Source organism: Vigna radiata, chromosome 5, assembly GCF_000741045.1.
Source record: "Vigna radiata var. radiata cultivar VC1973A chromosome 5, Vradiata_ver6, whole genome shotgun sequence".
Lineage (NCBI taxonomy): Eukaryota > Viridiplantae > Streptophyta > Magnoliopsida > Fabales > Fabaceae > Vigna > Vigna radiata.
The window spans coordinates 1,626,707-1,647,631 of NC_028355.1; the positions used below are offsets into that span (position 1 = coordinate 1,626,707).

The following is a 20,925-nucleotide window of genomic DNA, read 5'->3' on the forward strand; positions in this document are numbered from 1 at the left end:
TAAGTTTATGTTAAGCAACAATTGGCAAGTTGATAATTTTTATATAGTATTGTCTTTATTATAACCTTGTGCGATTTAACCTTGTAACAGAAAAGATAATGATAAAGTTGGCGTATAGGAAAACAATGGTGATGCAGATGCAGCCAAAACCAGCCCACCGTTTGCTCCCAGACTCCTCCAATTTTTCATCACTCATCATTTCAATAATTAAATCCTTCTGCTGGATTCATACTTACATAACTAACATTTATGACCATTTCTTGTTTACTATATGATATCATGAATATATATATATATATATATATATATATATATATATATATATACACACACACACACTCCACCTACCCTAGATGTTCCTTCACGTGCTGGTTGGTGATCACTTGTGATCAACTCAAAACTTTAAGAATTGATGGTTTGAAAAGAAATTTAAGAACTATGGTAACTGTAAGTTATTAATATGAAGTTGATGAATATAAGAGAGATATGGAAGAGACTGATGAAAAGTATTCCAAGACATCATATATTCTCTACAGAAAAACAACTTTGCTTGAAGCTGATAATATGGACTGTTGCTAACAGTAAAGCTTTCTTGTTTATGACTCGGAGAAATCATTGGAAGTAGTTTATGAGTAAATCTATGAGCCTGCAACCAAATCCAATATGCAAGTTTATCATTAACCAATTCCACAACTCGAGATCGCTTTAACTGCTCATGGGTACTCAATTTTGACTTTTTTGAAAGGCCTCATTCAAATCAGAATTTTGATCATAAACTAGTTAAGAACAGATAATGTATAAAAAGAAGTGGGAGGAACAGAAACTGTGCTCTTAACGAGGAAAACAGGACCTTCACACATTCCAACAAAAAGAATACATAAACAAGAACAGGACCATAATCTAACAAAAGAAATTGTTCTACAAGACAACAGTGTTTAATCAGAGGATCTCACCTTTAAAAAGGATTAGAGGGAAAGAGAGAGAGAGAATAAACTAAACTGCACTGCACTACCATTTGGAAACTAACGCATAAAGGCTTTATGAATTATTGTTTCTATTATAAAAGCATGTATACATATGAACTGGATATAACTAGTCCACTTTGTTTTCTGATATTGACAGGGTTCACACTAACTGAACCCTTTTATAACTAAACATTTTTTATGGCATGAAATATATCTATAATTCATTCTTATAAAAGGTATCATTGGGGAAGGTATTCATAGTTAGATCAGACAAGCTAAAATCATTATCCAAGAGCAAACCGTCAGAGACATCCATGGTAGTGGTGCTAAAACCACTGCTCTTCACATAATCAAACGAGTAACCACTCTGTTGTTGCAACAACTGCTGCTGAGGTAGTTGTTGTTCCTCCAGCTTCTGCCAAGGAAGTGATGCAGGCACTTGATGATGAAGTTGGTTTTTGTTGTCGCTGTTGTTGTAGCTTCTACCACTAAACGGCAGCACGGGTGTAGTAGTTGTGTTATGGTGAATCTTGTGTTCACTGCTTCCTTTTTGAAAGTTCAAGGTGATAGGACCCTTATGGACCCCTAGTGTTGACATGGCTGTGCTAGGACACCCTGTGAATTGTTGTACTAATGCTCTAAAATTGGTGGTGTTGGCATTGAGGAGTGTGGTAGGGGTTCTCTTAGAAGCTCTAGACCTTCTTCTTATCGGTTTGCATACATTACCCTTTGGTGTCAATTGGTTGGAGATGCTATTGCTATTGCTATTGCTATTGCTATTGCTCTCTGATGAGGGCATGGTAGTAGGTGGACTGGTTGTCATCACAGTTGCATCAGAGAACCCATCTGTGTTTGGTGCCAAAGACTGATGATGATCACGGCCATTACCATCCATTAGAGGTTGCTGATAGAACTGCATCCATTGATGATCAGTGGTAGCAGTCATGGTCATGGTATCCCTCATGTGGGTTAGAAGAAGAAAGCAGGTGGTAAAAGGTGAGGATCAGTGAACACTCCCTCACTCTATCACACATTCCTTCATTTAAAGAAAGAATCAAAGTTGGCTCTATTATGAACACATGTGCCTTGTAACGGTCAAAGTAAAAATGTCCAAGTTTTGACTATTCTTTGATAGGGACTGCCAAGAAACTTGATAAAGAATGGTGTGCTTCCAGGAAATATCGTGTTCATACTATTCTCATCATTTTGACATAAACCACAGATACCTCTGCAAACAATCATACTCGTATTAAATAAGATCATTATCTGCCATGCCTTTTTTTTTTCAAGTGTTCGTTCCAGCTGCATATTTAAGATATTAAACTTGATTTTGGAGACAAAGTTGAAACATTTTCCTACAGTGTGTTCATACGAGTGACGACATGAAAATATGGAGTGACATCATTGTTGGACCGGTTGTTTGTTATGTTGGAGGTTTTTGCAGTGATGTTGGTCAGAAAATTGTGTACTGTGTTGAGTTGAAACGATAAGATTAAGATGGTCTGTCTGAGCCACCCACCCACCATAGCTTGTTCATCATCATCATCATCAATATTTGCTGTGTTTTATGAGATGAGCGTACGAGATACTTCCTACTATGGTAGCAATTCAACGTGGAGTACCACGTGTTTTTACTAGAAACTTGGTCTTTGTCAAAGTGATGTGTACAAAAGAGAAAGAAATTAATATGGAAGAACACATCCACCATTGTAAGCAAAAGTCTGGGTTGACCATTGATAGTTAAGTGAAGGGTCACACTTTGTAAAAATATTTCAAAATACTAAACTAAATTGTCTAATTATTTAGATAAACTAAACTAAATTGTTTTACAATTATTCAATCGGATTAAATTAATCCCCATGATTATTAAACTATTTGAACTGTTATTATTTGCAAATATCTACTTTTTAAATAATCAAAATGGATTAAATTAATCCACATTGATCTAAATAATCAGTTTTGTCTGACTCTAGCCAATTCAATAGCAAAATGGATAATTTCCTCCTATAAATACTAGAAGCGTAATCAAATATTTAATTTTTCAATCATTATCAACGTTCACGATCATTTCTAACTTATATTTTATTTTATAAGACTAAAAAACAAAAGTTTTATTTTAATATAGATCCATATATAAATATTTTTTTATAAATTAAATGTACATATACAAATAATTTTTTAATTTATAAACAATTTCCTTAAAATTTAAACAACTTATACGTAATATCTGTGTTAAAATAATATTTTTATTTATAAGCCATTTTCATAAGTAACAATTATCTCTAAAACTAAACACTACTATACAGTTTTAACCAAGAGCCGGTCAAATTAATCGCACATACGATATTATTTAATTAATTATAACATTAATCATGTAATTAAAGTCCTTTAACCCAGCTGTGCTGACTTTTAATTGCGGCTAATATCCTTCCAAAATATATAATAGCAAAAAGGCATACAAAGACCTTAAACACCTTTTACAATTTATATTATTATAACAATTTCAATACGAATTGTTTAAGTTATTCTCTAATTAATATATTTATATTTACAACTCACATTAAAATAAGAACTTTATTTATAAATAATTGGTCTAAACCATTTTTATTTATAAATGTTTTAAGTAAAATCTATAGTTAAAAAATATTAGATTGAGTAGAAGAGTTGCCGACATCACATGTTACATGTTTTCACTATATACGAAATTCAAAGGACTTAATCATAATAATATCACGAACTTGTTATTTTTTTTAATTTAATATGTAAAATGTGCACGATAATTAATTATATTTTATTAACTAAAAAAAAATCAAGTAAATTTACGTTGCGTATACTATCCATCTTAATTGTCATTATAAATTAGTTATAATATCCTGATAAATAAAATATAACTGGCACTTGAACCGTACACGTGTTTTCTTCTTTTTAAATAGCAAATAAAATATGTTACATTATTATTATATAAGCTACCTTGGAATGCACGTGTTTTCTTATAATTTAAATAGGGAAAATTTCAAATATTATATTAATTTGCAATTTATCATTTTTGTTTGGAATTATATATATGCATACATTACAAGGGGTATTAATTGAAACTTTTTATCCATTACTTCATCGAAATTTAGGATGTATTTCAAAAACTAGTTTACTAAAGCTTATAAATTAGAAGTTAATAAAAATATTATGTTTATAAACTAACTATAATCATGTGAAACTATAATCAATCCTTTATTTTAGAATTTGGTTTAAATCTAATTTAAAAATTTTATAAGATGAAGGTTAGTTTTTACTTATTAATTATATCTTGATTAGTTATAGAATCTTTAACTCACTTTCTCACGTCTTCCTCACGTTGAAAAAAGAAAAAGGAAATGTTTGATAACAACAATATGTCATGTTGATAATGATCACCAATAAACTTTAATATACTTGAAATATAAACTTAATTAAGTTTGATTTAAAATTCCAAAGTTAACATAAAATATAAAATATATTATTACTTTTCAAATAAAATCATGTTAAACCTTCTCATAAGTTCTTATTTATGAGCGGCAATGCATTTGTAAGGTCAATAAATTATTTACTAATTTGTAAACTAATGTAATTTTTATAAAATTATATAATAAATATCTCAAAATAGATTTGTCTGTATTTTACTTATAAATTAAAAAATTTAGTTTGTATTTTTTTTTTACAATTATCCAATATATTTTCTATCTTTATTTTTTATTTATTATTAAATAAATAGAAACACTACAAGTTTCAATAAAAAATAATTATTTTTAAAATTTGAAAATTATAATTATATAACAATACATTTATTTATATAATAAAACTGATAATTGCATAATAAGTTGTATATTTATATCTTCAATATTTTACATTTACCAATTAGCATATTAGTCAATTCTACTAAATTTTTAAATTATGATCTTAAGGTAAGCAATTAATTTACTGATAAAAGATACTTGTTTATGGTTACCAACAAATTCATAAACTGTTTTACTAATATATTATATACTTTTTATTTTTTCCTTTTAGCAATAATATTGCAAATTCTTTTTAGTTTGAAGAAGAAAGGGATAAAGATTATCCCTTCATTAATGTGTTTATTTTATGAATGAATAGAGGAGGTGTGGCAAAAGCCTTCTTGAGTTTATTATCTTGTGTGTTAGTGTTATTATTTTATCTTTAAGACGATAACGTTAATTAAGAGAATTAAATTAATGCAGATACGTGCCAAGAAGCTAGCGAAATAGAGTGGCAGAATGAAATTGGTATGAAATTTATAGGCAGAAATTGCAGTGAGCAGAAAGAGATTATGATGCAACAACACCATCACCAACTTGGACCACTTCTTCCGCTCATCAACATTTCTATCAAATTAATTAATATGCTTCTGTCTGCAATTCGGGTGAAACTAAATTATATATATAATATTATCTAACAAAACCAATTTGTAAAGTAAAACTAAATCATTAATGAATAGTTTGATATATTTATATTAAGAAATGAATTTTAAGTCTAATTCAACTTTATAAAATTAATTTGTAAAATGAGATTTACACCTATTTATATATATCTTATTTTAGTTGATATGAAACTTTGTCTAGTATGAGACTAGATATAAATAAATAATCTGATAACAAAAGAAACAATATATTTACACAAATCTAAATATTCTAACTTAACTTTGATATTATGGTGATAAAGTGAACTTTAAACTTATAACAGATGAAATTATTTATCTAACAAATATAAATCTGATTAAAATAAACTCTAACTCATACATTTTGAGCTAGTAAAACAATAAAAGTGATGGGCAAGAAGTGAACTCAAGTATAGGAATTGTTTAGAATAGATATTTATAAAAAGGTTGAGGTTGGCTAATATGAGAACTATGTTTTGAAAAAGTTATAATTTGTTTATGTTGGAGTGTTTCGGGAAAACTCTATTCAACGTAACCCTGAACTGAATATATATTACATAAAACCGCAACTTATGCAGCATAAAATTATATACGAATGAAATGGAAAGAAAAAGAAACCAATTTAAACTCTGATCATTCTATTATATCACGTAAACTGGTCTTCTAAATCTATATATAACTGTGTTCCAGTTTCATAAATTTTGTTTTTTTTTTTGTCTTAAAAGGTGTTATATTATTGAAAAAAAGTTTCAGCGAAGCTAAGTATAATTTATAAGTCTTTCTTGTTTAGCAAGGAAAAATCTTTTAATATAGATTGGAACAAAAACTTAAACTAGTTTACAATATATTACGTTAATGATATTATTATAGTGCGAAGTATTTGTAGCGCGTCAAAGGAAGAAAATATGGTTCTTCATGTTAGCTTCCATGAAACATTCATTACGGATGGTCAAACTTAATTTTCCGTACACAGAGAAACATTGAGGAAGGGAAATCTGACTTGGTGTAATGCAATGTACATCAAAAATCAACTCTCACTATTTCTTTCTTCCTTCTTCTCTTGTTCAATTCAACGCACGCCACAAAAAATAATAACAAATACTAACCATTTTTGGCATGAAATGATATTTCTCTAAAAAAAAAAAAAGTGAAAGTATTACGTAATAAAGACAATGCCAGTCTAGAATATATAACTGGATAATCTCATTTTATAAATTAATTTTGTAAAATTAAATTAAATTTCTTAATATATATAAAAAAAAAGTATAAAGTGAACAAATTTTGGTACCATACTTAGAAACAATGTCACTTTTATGTTTAATTTAATATATACACATTATTTTTTGGACATGTTTTAATTTTATATATATATAATTTTTTTATTATTCAGATGTTGCATTTTTTATATGAAAACTATTATCATTGAAATAAAATTATGATCCTTTAAAAGAAATCTTTTAACAAGACATATAATAACATTGAGCTCCTAAAATCTAATGTTTTGGTTCTACATATATATATTATTTAGGTATTCTACACATGAAAGATCAAATATATGTTGTTTTCAATGGTTACTCAAAGAATTGTTCATGGTATAAGAGAATTTGATTGTTCATTAATTATTAATCTATATTTGATAAATAATCTAAGACGAGGGAGAGAAAGTGGAGTTATGAAATAATACATATAGACAGATACCACTTTGCTTTTATTTTTGCATACATAATTTATTTAGAGAGAATATTTGCTTAATATAGAATAAAATGAGTGAAGAAGAAAATTAACTAGTTCTATTTTACAAAGAAAAAAATTAGAAAGATGGCATCAATGTGTGAACTTCAGGACCATATACACATTGAAATCGTCCGCTACATGTGGCTCCATCGAAGTTGAGCATAAATAAAAACTAGTGAAAGTGTAGCTGTTTTTGTAGGGGAAGTGCTACATCAATTACAATCCAAGTACAATTTACAATTAATTGGCGCCTACAGTTACAACAGCATCTCCCGGGATGCAGGAAAAAAAGGAACATGCACAAAATTGGAATTACAAATTCCGATCCCAATTCATTTATACCCTCACAAACTAAAACCTTTAATTATTCTCATTTCTTTCTTGCTATTCTACAATTATTTCAAGTATTGCAGTAAGTCTGGGTCTTCTATATCTTTTAAGAAGCAAAGAAGAGCATACAACACTTACAGAAGAGAGAGCCATGCATGCACCAGCAACCCACGGTGGTAGCTTGATCCCCAGTGAAGGGTACAAAACACCAGCGGCAACTGGTAAGGCCACAACATTGTAAGCCATTGCGAACACATAATTCAGTCGAATTCGAGAGAAGGTCTTCCGGGAAAGATCAATGGCTGTGATCACATCTTCTAAATTATTTCTCATCAGCACATAGTCAGCAGCTTCAATTGCAATATCAGTTCCAGCTCCGATAGCCATACCAACATCAGCTGCAGCTAATGCAGGAGAATCATTGATGCCATCACCCACCATAGCAACTATGCTTCCATCTTTTTGGAATGAACGAACAACATCAGCTTTTCCTGCTGGCATAACCTCTGCCCTAACATCTTGTATGCTAACCTGTCATACAATACGTTTTTTAAACACAAGTTTGACAACATCAATTTCTGTCCCACAATCAAGTCTTGTATAAATTTTTATCCCATAAAATTTATGATGCAACTCTGTACTTAAGTACTAATTTTGCTTTAGACGGACAGTTTGTTAGTTGAGTTATGATTCCCGACGGAGAGCTAAAGAAACCGGTAACTAATGATTTCATATTTTGCATCAGACCAAGCATGTATACAGCTGTTGAATGCTGATCCTAGAAGGATACCCTTTAAATATACACGCTATTAGTTATAAGAAGTCAGACAGAACACAGATTTTAATTGCGAATATAAATAAAACATAATACACAAATATACAGACCTCCTTAGCAACAGCACGAGCTGTTCTCCAGTTATCTCCAGTAACCATAACAGGTGTGACACCCATTTTCTGGAGACCCTCTATGACTACAGAAGCTTCTCTCTTTAGTGGGTCCGCAATCCCCAAGACTCCAGTTAATATATCATTATATGCTACCAGTATCCCTGTCTTTGCACTTTCTTCAAGCTCTACCACAAAATTTTCTACTTCTGTTGAAATATGTATGCCATTTTCCGCCATCAACTTCCTGTTACCAACCTGTTGAGGAGAAGAGTGCCATGGTTACAACTCTCAGGAAAACAAGAAGCAAATTCCAAGGTTTGCAGAGATCAAGATGACCACGATAGTAACGGGCATACCAAAATGCGCTTCCCATCTATCAAACATTGAACACCTCTTCCAGGAAGAGCAGAGAAGTCTGAGACGTCAAAAAGCCAGCCAGTTTTCACGTCATCCCCAGCATCATTCTCAGTACCAGTATCAAAGAAATGAAAATGGCGTGCATATGATAATATTGCTTTTGCTAGAGGGTGTTCACTGCTAGCCTGAATCATAAAAAGTAAATGAAATATAACAAGTCATAATTGGTTAGGTTGTTACCCCAAAGGTATCAGACAAGATATAGAAGCGTGTAATTTTCTGACAATCAAACATATAAGAAACTTGGTACTCGTGCCATAACGCTATTCAAGAAGTTAAGCAGACAAGAAGGAAGGAAATATGGAAATATCCTGTATGAATCCTCTATAAATTCACCTGAATGCTCTGAACCAGATATGTATCAATGTAATAAATAGACAATAAGAAAAAAAAAAAAACGTAACAATCATTTAGAAATTAAAATTCACCTCAGCAGAAGCCACCAATTTAAGAAATTCTCCACGTTCCATTCCTGTGAATGTCTTGGCTGTAGTAACAGTGGCTTTTCCCTGAGTTAGAGTGCCTGTTTTATCAAATATCACATACTTCACCCTCTGGGCCCTTTCCAATGCATCGCCTCCTTTGATTAACACTCCATTGTTAGCCCCAACCCCTGTTGCCACCATCACTGCCGTTGGTGTTGCCAAGCCAAGTGCACAGGGACATGCAATCACTACTACAGATATCGAGAACATCAGGGCAAAAACAAAGTGATTTCCATTTTCTGGCAGCCAGTCATCTGGGTAAGCTCCAATAGACCCAGCAATGTACCTACAGATAATGAGCCATATTAAAGAGAAGAAGGAATAAGAATTCCAATCACATTAGTTATCAACATCTATTAATGTGCCCAAACCAATTAGGTGACCTTACCAGCACAATAACGTCAATAATGCCAAAGAAACGACCAATGGAACAAATATACTTGCCACCTGCAAACCAAGAGAATAGAACTTAAGCTAATGATATATTCACTCCTCTATGGACCAATAAACTACTCCGTGTATCTTTCATTAAGATGAGGCAACTTTAAAAAATAGAGACTACTTTCAGAAAATGACGAACACGCAAAAACATCCCCAACATTTAGGATGAAAGCCACAAATTAGAATAACTAGATTCTTTAACACCCTAATTTTCAGAGATCAGAGAAACTTCAAAAGACTACTCTTACTTTACAAGCTTAACCAAATTAGCCAGAAAACAGTCAAGGAACAGATTATATGATTCCTTTCTACTCAATGTATCTTTTATTAAGATGAGGGTATTCCAAATGCCACAAATCTTGCTTAACAAACTATAGAGAGAGCAACAACCACCGTAGAACTACAATATAACTTAAAATTTGAGATTGCCAAAGTAAGAAGAGTTGCAACATTTGAAACAAAAAGAAAATTATTGGTTGGAAGTGCCAGGTCACCTTGAAACATGAAACAATTGGCTGAACTGAAGCACAGTTTCACAAGGTAATCCTTTCTTTACAAAAGAATACTCTAAGCAAAAGGCATTCACTCTGAAAGTAACTCGAGAAAAATAAAGGTCACCCTGAGGGCAACATAGGCAAACACAACCATGACCAAATATACTTACATAATCAGCAAACTTCTGAATAGGAGCCTTGGACATCTGCGCTGTCTCAACCAAACTAATAATCTGACTCAGAACTGTTTCAGATCCTACTTTGGCAGCTTGAACATGAAGGACACCATGCAAATTTATTGTGCCTCCAATAACAGAAGCATTCACCTCCTTTAAAATAGGCACAGATTCACCTGTTACCATGCTTTCATTTACATAACTTGAGCCCCAAGTAACAATACCATCAGCGGGGATCTTTGCACCAGGAAGAACTTTCAATGTGTCCCCAGGTTGAACAAGCAAACAATCAATTTCCCTTTCTTCAATAAATTTACCACCTAGATATCAATATAATTTTAGTTGTCATCATATTCATCCAGAACATGATAAATGTGATAATAACCTTAATTAATTATATTTCAACCTACATATAAGATAATGAAATCCAAATACGTTTTGTTCCTTCAACAAAAAAAAAAAAACAAATAAATAAATAAATTGAAATTCATGCACACCTTTATCTTTGACAACTAGTAAAGCAGTCGCAGGAGCAAGTTCTACTAATTTCTTTATAGCATCAGATGTCTTTCCCTTGGCAAGGCATTCCAAATACTTGCCCAACAATACAAATGTTATGAGCATAGCACTTGTTTCAAAGTAAGTTGGAGACCAAAATCCAGTAAGAGCACCATATAGAAGAGCACAAACAGAATAAACATAAGATGCGGTAGTACCCACTGCAACAAGGACATCCATGTTTGTAGAACCATTTCTAAGAGCTCTGCCAGCTGCAATGTAGAAGCGCTTACCGATCACAAATTGAATGAGACTCACCAATGCCCATTTCAGCCAATCACTCGTGAGGAAAGGCCCACATCGCCGAAGTAACAGGGAATACACCATTGGTATATGAGGACAAACTACCCTCACGAAGAAGAGAGGAATCTGAGAAAAGCATCGAGTAAAAATATATAAATAACAATAGCCTAAAAACACAAAGGAGCGTTAATACAATGACTCAAATTTTAAATAGAACTGTTTTTCCTTTGAGCAATATCAAATATTGTATTGTTTCAGTATGCGTATTTTTCATGAAGAGAAAATGATACTAAAATAGAAAACCTCTTCTTTTATGTGAAATTAATGTATGGATGAATTCCCTGCAAAGCAATGTTTATGGGATTTGACAATTGCAGACTCTCAAAGGATGGTAAAATGCCTAATATTTTAGAATACTGAAGCAAAGCAATAAATGATTTCTATCCCAACTTCCCACACCTTCTTTGCAGTTCTAATTTTCCTTCCTCAAATGCAATATATATATATATAAGAATCTGTTTCTAAGTATAAACAAGAAATTGTTTCATTGACAATGAGTTTTCAAGATAAAGCACAAGTTCACAACTTGAAACAAATAATATGTAGCTCTTTGTCAGTGTCAGAACATCATCTAACAAAGCTTTCGACATGTGATATTATGTACCCATAGAGATCACAATTAGATGGAAAGGAATGCAAATAAAGAAGACAAAGAAATACAATGAAACTATATGATCATTATGTCATTTGAGATTAAAAAGATACTCACACTAAGTAACAAACTAGAGACAAAGAGCCGAAATATAGTTGAGATCTCTTCAACGCCTTTAGAAGCCATTCTCGTATAAGGGCTTCTAACATGTAATATAAACTTCCCATTGCTTCCGCCATGGATTGCATCAACTAAGGATCTAGAACTGAGAACTTCCGGATCAAACAGAACATCCAATTCACCTGAAATCTGGTCAAAATGAAACTGCCTGACTCCTTTTATGCTGCTAATAATGCCTTCTAAAACTTGTCCATCAATCACACTGTACACACCAACCACCCCTAAGATTATTTTATCCTGTTCATTGCTTTGTAAAAATGAAGCTTCAAAACCACAATCTTCAATCGCGTTGACTATATCATCTTTACTAATTACACCGGGATCATATTCAACTTCACCTGACGAAGTAGCCAAAGCTACCACAGCCCTTTTGACCCCTGGAAGACTTCTTAAAATACCTTCAACAGAGTTTACACATGCTGCACACGTCATACCTCCAATTGTGAACTGTCCCACCAAGGTTCCATGTGGCATCTTTCCAACAGTACTGGATTCAGGTAATATGTCGGCTTCAAACCCAGCATCTTCAATTGCATTTTTAATGTCTTCATCCTGGAATATGACAGGTTTAAACACATAACACAATATCTTATCACATACAAGCTTCGAGTACTAAATCACTGGAAAAAAAATTGTTTTTATTCATATTATATAGGACTAGAGGACTGGCTAATCATCACTTAACATGCATCAGTCAAAGAATAATCTTCCAATCAAATATGCTCTTTCTATCTCATAATGATTTTCAGTTTAAGGTTTTTTTTGCACAGATTAAGAATGATCATAAATACAGCTCTTTTTTAAGCAATATTTACAAAAATAACTCTACCCATTCACTAAATGTGTTACTTTTATTGAGAAACAGTAATTAATTTAGGAATAAATTGGGAATAAGAACATTAATTTTTCGTTGAAAACTGCTGACATTAGCTAATTAGAATTTTTTTTTTTCAGAAGGTTAAAGTTACAATCATTTTGGGACAGAGAGAGTATCATATTTCAGTAGTAGCAGAACCAGATGGTTAAAAGGTTGTCTACCTTAGTGGCTGAATTATGATATCTGAGCACAAAAATATTCATACCACTGAAAAGCAAAAATAAGCACTAAGAGAATGAGTTAATGAGAGGAGTATCGATATTAGTTGAAGTTTTATGATATAAATTATCATGAGAGAGCTTAGAGAAGAAGCTTAGCATCAATTTCAGTCAACATCTTAAGAGAAAAACATACACAGGGATCACCTGTACCTGACGACCTCAAAAAACCTGGTTTCATATCCAAGTTCAAGTAACCCCACCACCATTGAACATTGGGACACAAACATGTAAAAATAACAAAAATTAAAAAAAAAATAACAGTTATAAGTATAACTAACAAAAACAATGCAGTAGCCATACATACTTTAAAAGCTGAGTTGCAGAATGTTTGCCAGATAAAAAGTTATGCATCACTTGTGACGGGAACACAGTATATAAATGTCCACTTAAATGCAATCACCACCGATCAAAGCAATAAATATAGAAGGCAGATGTTAAATAACAGCAATATAAAGCAACCACAAAATTTACCGGGAAAACGGCACAAGTATTGATTTTACTAGCATGCATCTCAATTCCAGTCGTAAAGCACGTGCCCACGATTGACCAAATGCAATCAATTAAGACCAAAAAAAATGTAAAAAACAGCAAAAAAAAAAAAAAAACATAACAGAAATACGTTCTCGATTCATCAAGAAATAATAATTAAGTACTTGTTAGGTAGAGATCGTTTTAAAAGAAGAAAAAAATCATTAATTATCTAAAATACGTTAAAACAAACTAGAATTATGGCTTTAGATAAACTTCTCAACAAATTAGGAGGAAAAAAATTAAAAGCTAAAATTAATTAACTTTTCCCTAAATTAAAATTAATTATTTTTTCCCTAAATTAAAATTAAGTGACTTAGTGCACATTTTCTGAAAATTAAATGAAAAGGCTACCGAATAAGTTATCAAGCTAGTTCAATTAGATTTAACTTTGTTTCTTCTTCATTTTACCAGTGCTTACTGCAAAAATTTATATCCAAACAGAACATAACTAAAGCATAGTTAACTAAAATTTCAAACAAGTTAAATTTTCATAAGCAGTAAATAGAAGATGCAAAAAGCAATTGTGTAGAAAGAGAAAGACGAACCTTGAGCAGAGCCGAGTTGAAAACTACGTCAGCTTTGTTCTGAAGCAGTGCGACCGAGGCGCTGATAACTCCGTCAAGTGATTTGAGAGCTGATTCGACGGAATTGGAGCAAGCGGCGCAGGTCATGCCGGTGACCGTCACCTGAATCCGCCTCGCTTCAGCGTCGATTTTGTCGTAGGAGTCCAAGAGCCGCACATCCTCGAGGTCATCGGAGTCAGCTGTGGCGGCTCTACTGCCACCGGCAAGTGAAGTGAGCTGCAAGCCTCCTGCTCCCGGCGCCATCGCGTGAGAGAGGGTAGAGAAACAAAAAAACACAAGAAAAACCGAAAAGGATGTGAAGAAAAGGTGAAATGGAAAAGAAGAAGGGGAAATATTTTGGATGACAATGTTGAATAATAACACATTTTAATTAATTACAGTTTTTATTTATTCTATTAAACAGGTGGAAAATGCGTGCTGTTTTTTATTTCCTTTTTTGCCCTTTAACTTTTTTTTGAATTCCGATTGATTGCCGTCCATTGTACTTCCACTCACAAAGATGTTGTACTGCACATTACGTAAACCGTGTCTATGCGGCAGTGCACTTGCGTGTATAATTATTTTTTATTGGTAAATAATTAAATTGCTTGTCGGAAAAAATATAATATAAAATTAGGACTAAATTAATTATTAAAAATTAATATTCCCAAATATTTTAAATAACATAATCATGTGAAACTGTGTCTAACTACGTCCAATTGAAATAATCCAACTATGACTGATCTTTATTCTCAGAAGGGTAGAATCGTGATTTAAAATTGTATAGGTTTAAAAACTCTGCATCATGCATGACCATTACTATCAGGAGCTACACAAATCAAAATTGTTCTGTTGCATCAACTTATACTTTTCAACATCCAACTATTTCAGTATTTTCTTTCTAAATCATGTGTATAAAAAAGAATGTATAATATACATTAAAGAAAATCAAACATAAGTGAAGAAAATAAGCTTTTGCATGAAAATGAAGATAATTTTTTGTATGGCATGTTTATGGAAAGATGACAATTCTCTCCACTACATCCATTTTGATAACTTTGTAAGGAAGAAGACAGAAAAAATAAAGGAACATTTCCATTATCTTCCATTACTCATAACTAAAAAACAACTATCTCAATCAATTAAAAACAAAATGTAAAGAAAAACCATATAAAACAGTATCTTCCACAAATAACAATGTGGCATCCACAAAAGCCTCATTCATCACTATCATCCATAAATACAGATATTTAGAAAAAAAATAAAGTGTACAACAAGATTGACAATTATTTAATATAAATGAAAACAAAACTAAAATCAATAATGAATTTAAATTTAATTTTTTTAGAAAGTAGATTTTAAATTTAATTAAATAATATAAAAGAAATTTATAAAAAGAAATTTGCATCTATATATATTATATACAGATAAAGTTAAACTAAACTTTAATTTTTTTAACTTTGAAAAATGTCACCTTTATAAAAAAAACCGAAAACTGTCAATTCTTCAACCTTGTTAGAGACTTTCATCATTTTGCCGTTTCTAATTGTACGACACACTACAAGGGTGTTATTGTAGTTTCTTATCTTGTCCGAAAGCATTTTTTCCATTTAAGTATACGACAAATATTATAAATTATTATTACTAATTAATAATAATAATAATAATAATAATAATAATAAGTAATGCTATAATCATAGATTAACGAAAACGTATATGCTATGTTATAATTTTGTAGGATTGTTTAAAAAGTATATAGCTATTATTTTTGAGTTAAGGATTAGGATGTTCCTTTTTCCTTGATGAATTAAACGTTATATATTCCAACAAATAATAAGTTATCTTAATTTCATAAATAGTAAATATAACACAAAAAGAGTTATGATAAGAAAATATATCAGTGATATAAATAATCAATATGCGATACTGGTTTTTGAAAGAAAAAAAAAATTGTTATCAAACTCATTTTACACGTTTGGAAATTGCTAGTAGTTTAGCATAAGAGAAAGTCGAGTGAATTTAAAAATATACCTATTAAATCAAAATTTGAACTAAAAAAACTAAGATGACAGAGTCAAGAAAATCTGGTGATTATTTATTATATAACTGTTTTTTAATAGATAATAATGCGAATTGATTGTTTAAGAAATTATTTCTGCTTATGGAGAAACAAATTTGAATTAGAAATAAATTAGAATTTTGAGGAAAGTTGAAAGCATAAGTGGTTTTGGTGAGAGAAACCAGAAGATGGAAACCGTGGGCTGCAAATGCATATAAAATTAAAGTTTAATTCTGTTAACATCAAAATATCATCTCCTTTTATTTTAGTACAAAAAACCAATTTCATGTGTCTTACTGTTTTGTGGCTGGTCTTCACTCTCCCACACAAGTGTTGTAATAAATAATTACTATAGTGTTGATTAGTGTTCTGTAATTCATAATTAGTATTAATATTATTTAACTATATATTTAATATACAATAATAGCGAGTAAATAAATGATGTTGTTTTGAATTATTTGTAATCTTTAAGATTAGGTTACACTAATAATCGTTATTTTTTATTCCAATTGGTTATAATTTTGGAATAATAAATAGTATTTTTTTTCTAGAAGGAAAAATAAAAAGGATAAAAATGAGAAGAATAATAAAAAAAATATGAAAATACATGCTATAATGATAAAATGTACTTTAACATTTCATTTAAATAGCATAAAATACTATTGAAAAAAAAAATACAAAATCAATCAACTAACAATTAAATTATAAGAATATATAAAATATTTATACCGTTATCCGAATTAATTATAAGTCTATCTTTATATACAAAACTCTAAAATAAAATATATTTACTATTTTACTAAATATTTATTCTATTATAACAATAATAAAAACATTAGTTACATTATTTAAGCCCTAATCACCTAAGGTTTAATTTAGTGATTGTTCATCTTTTTTTAACTCTCCCTCTCTGCTCATACTTATCATGTGATAATTTAAATGTCATTCATAAAGTAACATATAAAATTTTCGTACTCAACCAAGCATAACATCTAAACATATTAGACATCTAAACTCAAACATCCAAAAATATGTGTTATTGTCAAGTTATGACGGATTTTACACTTGTAATGATAGAACAACTGGTTCATTTCAAGCTACCACACAAGACTAGTCCGTTAAAAAATGTCTTAGGCTAAGATAAAACTCTTAGCCCGTGCACCACTCTCTACGTGAGAATGGATGAGCATTAAAGTGATAAGATAACCCCAACACATACTGAGCTCCAACAATAATACATAGATTGCTTGAAACATTCATAAAAAATTTCACCTTATAAACTATTTTCAAATCATACTTCAATACATATATATCCTCGTGCACAAACCATCATAATATTCAATATATATATTACTAAACAATTATTAAACCAAACAATTATTAAAGGATTAAAACATTTCCACTCATAAGAAATGCATAACTCTACCACAAAATCTATATAGTTTTTCAAACATATATACATACATTAAAAGTGTACCTAAATCCTTTGTAACAAGTTTAAGTGCCAAGACAAACATTGGAAAATTATAAAAGCAGTAAATTTCAAAACATGTAGAGTCTGGAAAAAATAGATTAGCGTTGAGCGACACACCTTTGCAATTGAGTGTCATTCTTCACGCGAAATTGGTGCCTAAGCGCCACCTTGGTGCAACTAAGCACCACCTTGGTGCAACTAAGCGCCACCAAAGCTCTCGACTTTATGGCGCTTGAGCATCGCTTGATGTCGTTGAGCGCCACACCAGAAGTTTAGAAACTTCAAAATTTGATCTAGATGCACCCAAGACTTATTAAAACGATCCAACTTATATCTTTGACACTAAAATTGATTTGAAAACATGTTTATTTTCCAATTTTGATACCAATTGGCTCATTTGATTAGGAACTTAGTCCATTAGATAAACCCAACTATCTAAACACACACACTTCAGATTTGACATGCTACCAACTAGATTTTAGTGAACTAATTACTTAAATAAGTCTCAAATGGACCAACAAAAAAACCTAAACATTAGATTTACCCATCCAGTCATTTTTTTTCAAAGTTTCATCAATCAAAACCCCTATTTTTGGACCAAAAATAACATACCACATTCCTTTTCTACTACTTTAAATTATACAATAGTTTTATACCTCATTAAACTTCAAAACAACAACATTAAAGATTCAAGCAAATACCAAATTGCAATCATACATAACATTATGCTTCAATGTACAACATCCACTCATCAATCCACCAACATCATTCAACAATCATTTCAATTTATAACATATTCAATCAAACATTAATCTCACTACTTATCTAACATACAATCATACTTCTTAACACTAAATTAAATCAATTATTAGATTCCTTTACTTGGTTGGAAAGCTTAAACAGTTCTAATAAGCAAACTACTTCTATCTAATTAAATAATTATCTCTGCACTTACAAGATCATAGAATTATGATCAGGATAGATACTTAAGACTACTGATAAAAAAACTAGGAAAAGAGAGTTAATGACACATGCGTTCAATCTGTCTGCATGCGTCTTAAAATGAAAATCAAAATATAAAAGAAATATAAATTAACTTACTCAATAATAAAAATTGATCGGTTAAAAGTGAATAGTACACGATAGTGATAGTCTAGATATCTCTCGATCATCAAATGAATATCTCAATAATTAGAACTTTTAGAAAGAAAAGAGAAAAAACTTAAAAAATAAATTTTGAAAAAATAGAGAGTATTTTAAATAATCAAACGTGTTTATGAAATTCTATTTATATAATTAAATTATTTTAATATTTAAATAATTAATCTGATTATTTTAAAATATTTATCCACTGTATTATTCTATTTTATAAATTCTTATATATACTATCGATTTTTTTAAACATATCAAAATATCTTGTTAAACTTTTATATATATATAAAATGATTTAGGTCGTATGGAGATTAATCTCCTTCATTCTGCAAATTTATTTGTTTATTCAAATGAAAATTTGTTGATCTCATAAGTGATGAGAATATTAATAAATAAATTTTAACAAAAATCTTATATGATAAAAGGTAATATGTAATAAAATACCATTGTCTTTAATTAAGCAAATGTGCATGAAATAAAGAATGCGGAGTTAATTTTTAAGCATTGAAGGAAAAATTAACACGTGTTTCAATTTTAGTTCTTTCTAACCTACAAAAAGTTTGAGGTATATTGTGAAAGGAAAATGACAGCTTTCATGACAACTCACAAAAACCTTCATTGCTTTGATATCTTCTTCTCCAAAGAAAAAACTGAGCAAATGCATAGAAAATTAATAATACATGAAAAATTATATATTCATCTAAGAATATTTCTGCTGTAAGTTTTATTTTTACAATAATGATATTTTTAAGCAAAGAAAGAGGGCTGTATAGATCTGAAAAGAGAGGGCTACAAAAAGAAAATGTGTGTGTAAATATAATAGGCCCACTTTGAAAACAGAGTCTAGGAAGCCCAACGCAAATCCTTTAGGGTTTGTAGATCTATAAGTCACCAAACCCTAGTTTATTCTCGACTTCAGTTTCAGAGAGAGTGAAACGGAACAGAGAGAGGCGCAAAAATGGTGAAGTTTCTGAAGCCGAACAAAGCTGTGATAGTGTTGCAGGGCCGTTACGCGGGGAAGAAGGCGGTGATAGTGCGAACCTTCGATGACGGCACGCGCGAGCGCCCCTACGGTCACTGTTTGGTTGCAGGAATAAAGAAGTATCCCAGCAAGGTCATAAAGAAGGACTCGGCCAAGAAGACCGCCAAGAAGTCGCGCGTGAAGGCCTTCATCAAGCTCGTCAATTACCAGCACTTGATGCCCACTCGCTACACGCTCGACGTGGACCTCAAGGACGCCGTCAATCCCGATGTCCTCCACGCCAAGGATAAGAAGGTCACCGCCCTAAAGGAGACCAAGAAGCGCCTTGAGGAACGCTTCAAAACCGGCAAGAACCGGTGGTTCTTTACCAAGCTCAGGTTCTGAGCTAAATTGTACGTTTTTGTTTTCAACCGTTTTCATTGGATCTCGCTTTGTCGTTTTAATTATTGCTTTATAATGCTATTTTGAGTTTAGATTTTCAAACTGTTATTTAAATTTTGGCTCAATTGGATGTTTAATGTGCTTGTGGAGATTATAAATGAAGTTTTTAGGGATTATAGATTGAATGCCTTTGGTTTGAATGTGATGAATTTGCGATTTGCCTGTTTATGTTCTTCGATTTCGATAGTTAGCCGCGTTCTGCCTTCAACAACATAATTATAACTAGGAGGAAATCATGAGTTTAAAATGTTGAGACTTCAACACCTATGATTTAATAACGCATTCAGCTATTGAAGTTTCTAATCATTGTCAATAATTTTCCTTGCTCCATCCAGAGTTAATCCCTTGTTTTAGAAATATCAAATCTAATTTCTCATTTGGTCGTTTCATGTATACACTGATTTTGCTGTTTCCGAGTTATTGATACAAAGTTGGAAATTGGATTGAAATTCACGTTTAGGTGTTACCCTTTTTTGGTTTTAGGGTTTGACTATGATCTGTCTGGTTTAGAGTTTATGAAATTGAATTTGGATGAAGATGTTTTGGAATAGAAATGCATGCCGATTGGTACTGCAATGTGTGGTGATTTGCGTTATCTTGATAGACTTGACGCTGCATTACTTAGCTTCAGCG

General features: G+C 31.2%; 3 protein-coding genes across 6 annotated transcripts; 1 reads left to right on the forward strand and 2 right to left on the reverse strand.

Moving 5' to 3' along the window:
- Window positions 1–1,023: 1,023 nt before the first annotated feature.
- Window positions 1,024–2,273, reverse strand: LOC106761591. Its single transcript, XM_014645155.2, has one exon. It carries the CDS (start codon window positions 1,927–1,929, stop codon window positions 1,180–1,182), a length of 750 nt encoding a protein of 249 aa, XP_014500641.1. The 5' UTR covers window positions 1,930–2,273; the 3' UTR covers window positions 1,024–1,179.
- Window positions 2,274–7,220: 4,947 nt separating this feature from the next.
- Window positions 7,221–14,553, reverse strand: LOC106762176 (copper-transporting ATPase RAN1). 4 transcript variants are annotated; one of them, XM_022780420.1, is made up of 10 exons: window positions 13,241–13,658; window positions 13,031–13,076; window positions 11,930–12,544; window positions 10,857–11,286; window positions 10,354–10,679; window positions 9,637–9,695; window positions 9,192–9,534; window positions 8,703–8,888; window positions 8,344–8,601; window positions 7,221–7,989 (listed from the first exon to the last, which is right to left on the reverse strand). In XM_022780420.1, exons 1-10 carry the CDS (start codon window positions 13,390–13,392, stop codon window positions 7,513–7,515), a joined length of 2,892 nt encoding a protein of 963 aa, XP_022636141.1. In that variant the 5' UTR covers window positions 13,393–13,658; the 3' UTR covers window positions 7,221–7,512. The 4 variants fall into 4 exon arrangements, with proteins under 4 accessions (XP_022636141.1, XP_022636140.1, XP_014501416.1 ...); XM_022780419.1 differs by having other exon boundaries at window positions 13,235–13,658; XM_014645930.2 differs by lacking the exons at window positions 13,031–13,076; window positions 13,241–13,658 and adding an exon at window positions 14,167–14,553.
- A 5,218-nt stretch (window positions 14,554–19,771) lies between these two features.
- LOC106761267 (60S ribosomal protein L27) lies at window positions 19,772–20,417 on the forward strand. Its single transcript, XM_014644799.2, has one exon. It carries the CDS (start codon window positions 19,828–19,830, stop codon window positions 20,233–20,235), a length of 408 nt encoding a protein of 135 aa, XP_014500285.1. The 5' UTR covers window positions 19,772–19,827; the 3' UTR covers window positions 20,236–20,417.
- The last annotated feature ends 508 nt before the right edge of the window (window positions 20,418–20,925 follow it).

Bases quoted from the DNA above. Each gene is read 5' to 3' on its own strand.
- LOC106761591 (XM_014645155.2), bottom strand. From the start codon at position 1,929: ATGAGGGATACCATGACCATGACTGCTACCACTGATCATCAATGGATG.
- LOC106762176 (XM_014645930.2), bottom strand. From the start codon at position 14,448: ATGGCGCCGGGAGCAGGAGGCTTGCAGCTCACTTCACTTGCCGGTGGC. The intron at 11,287-11,929 runs GTGAGTATCTTT...TGCTTTTCTCAG, and splicing joins TCTCTAGTTTGTTACTTAGT to ATTCCTCTCTTCTTCGTGAG. The intron at 8,889-9,191 runs GTGAATTTTAAT...TTTATGATTCAG, and splicing joins AATTGGTGGCTTCTGCTGAG to GCTAGCAGTGAACACCCTCT.
- LOC106761267 (XM_014644799.2), top strand. From the start codon at position 19,828: ATGGTGAAGTTTCTGAAGCCGAACAAAGCTGTGATAGTGTTGCAGGGC.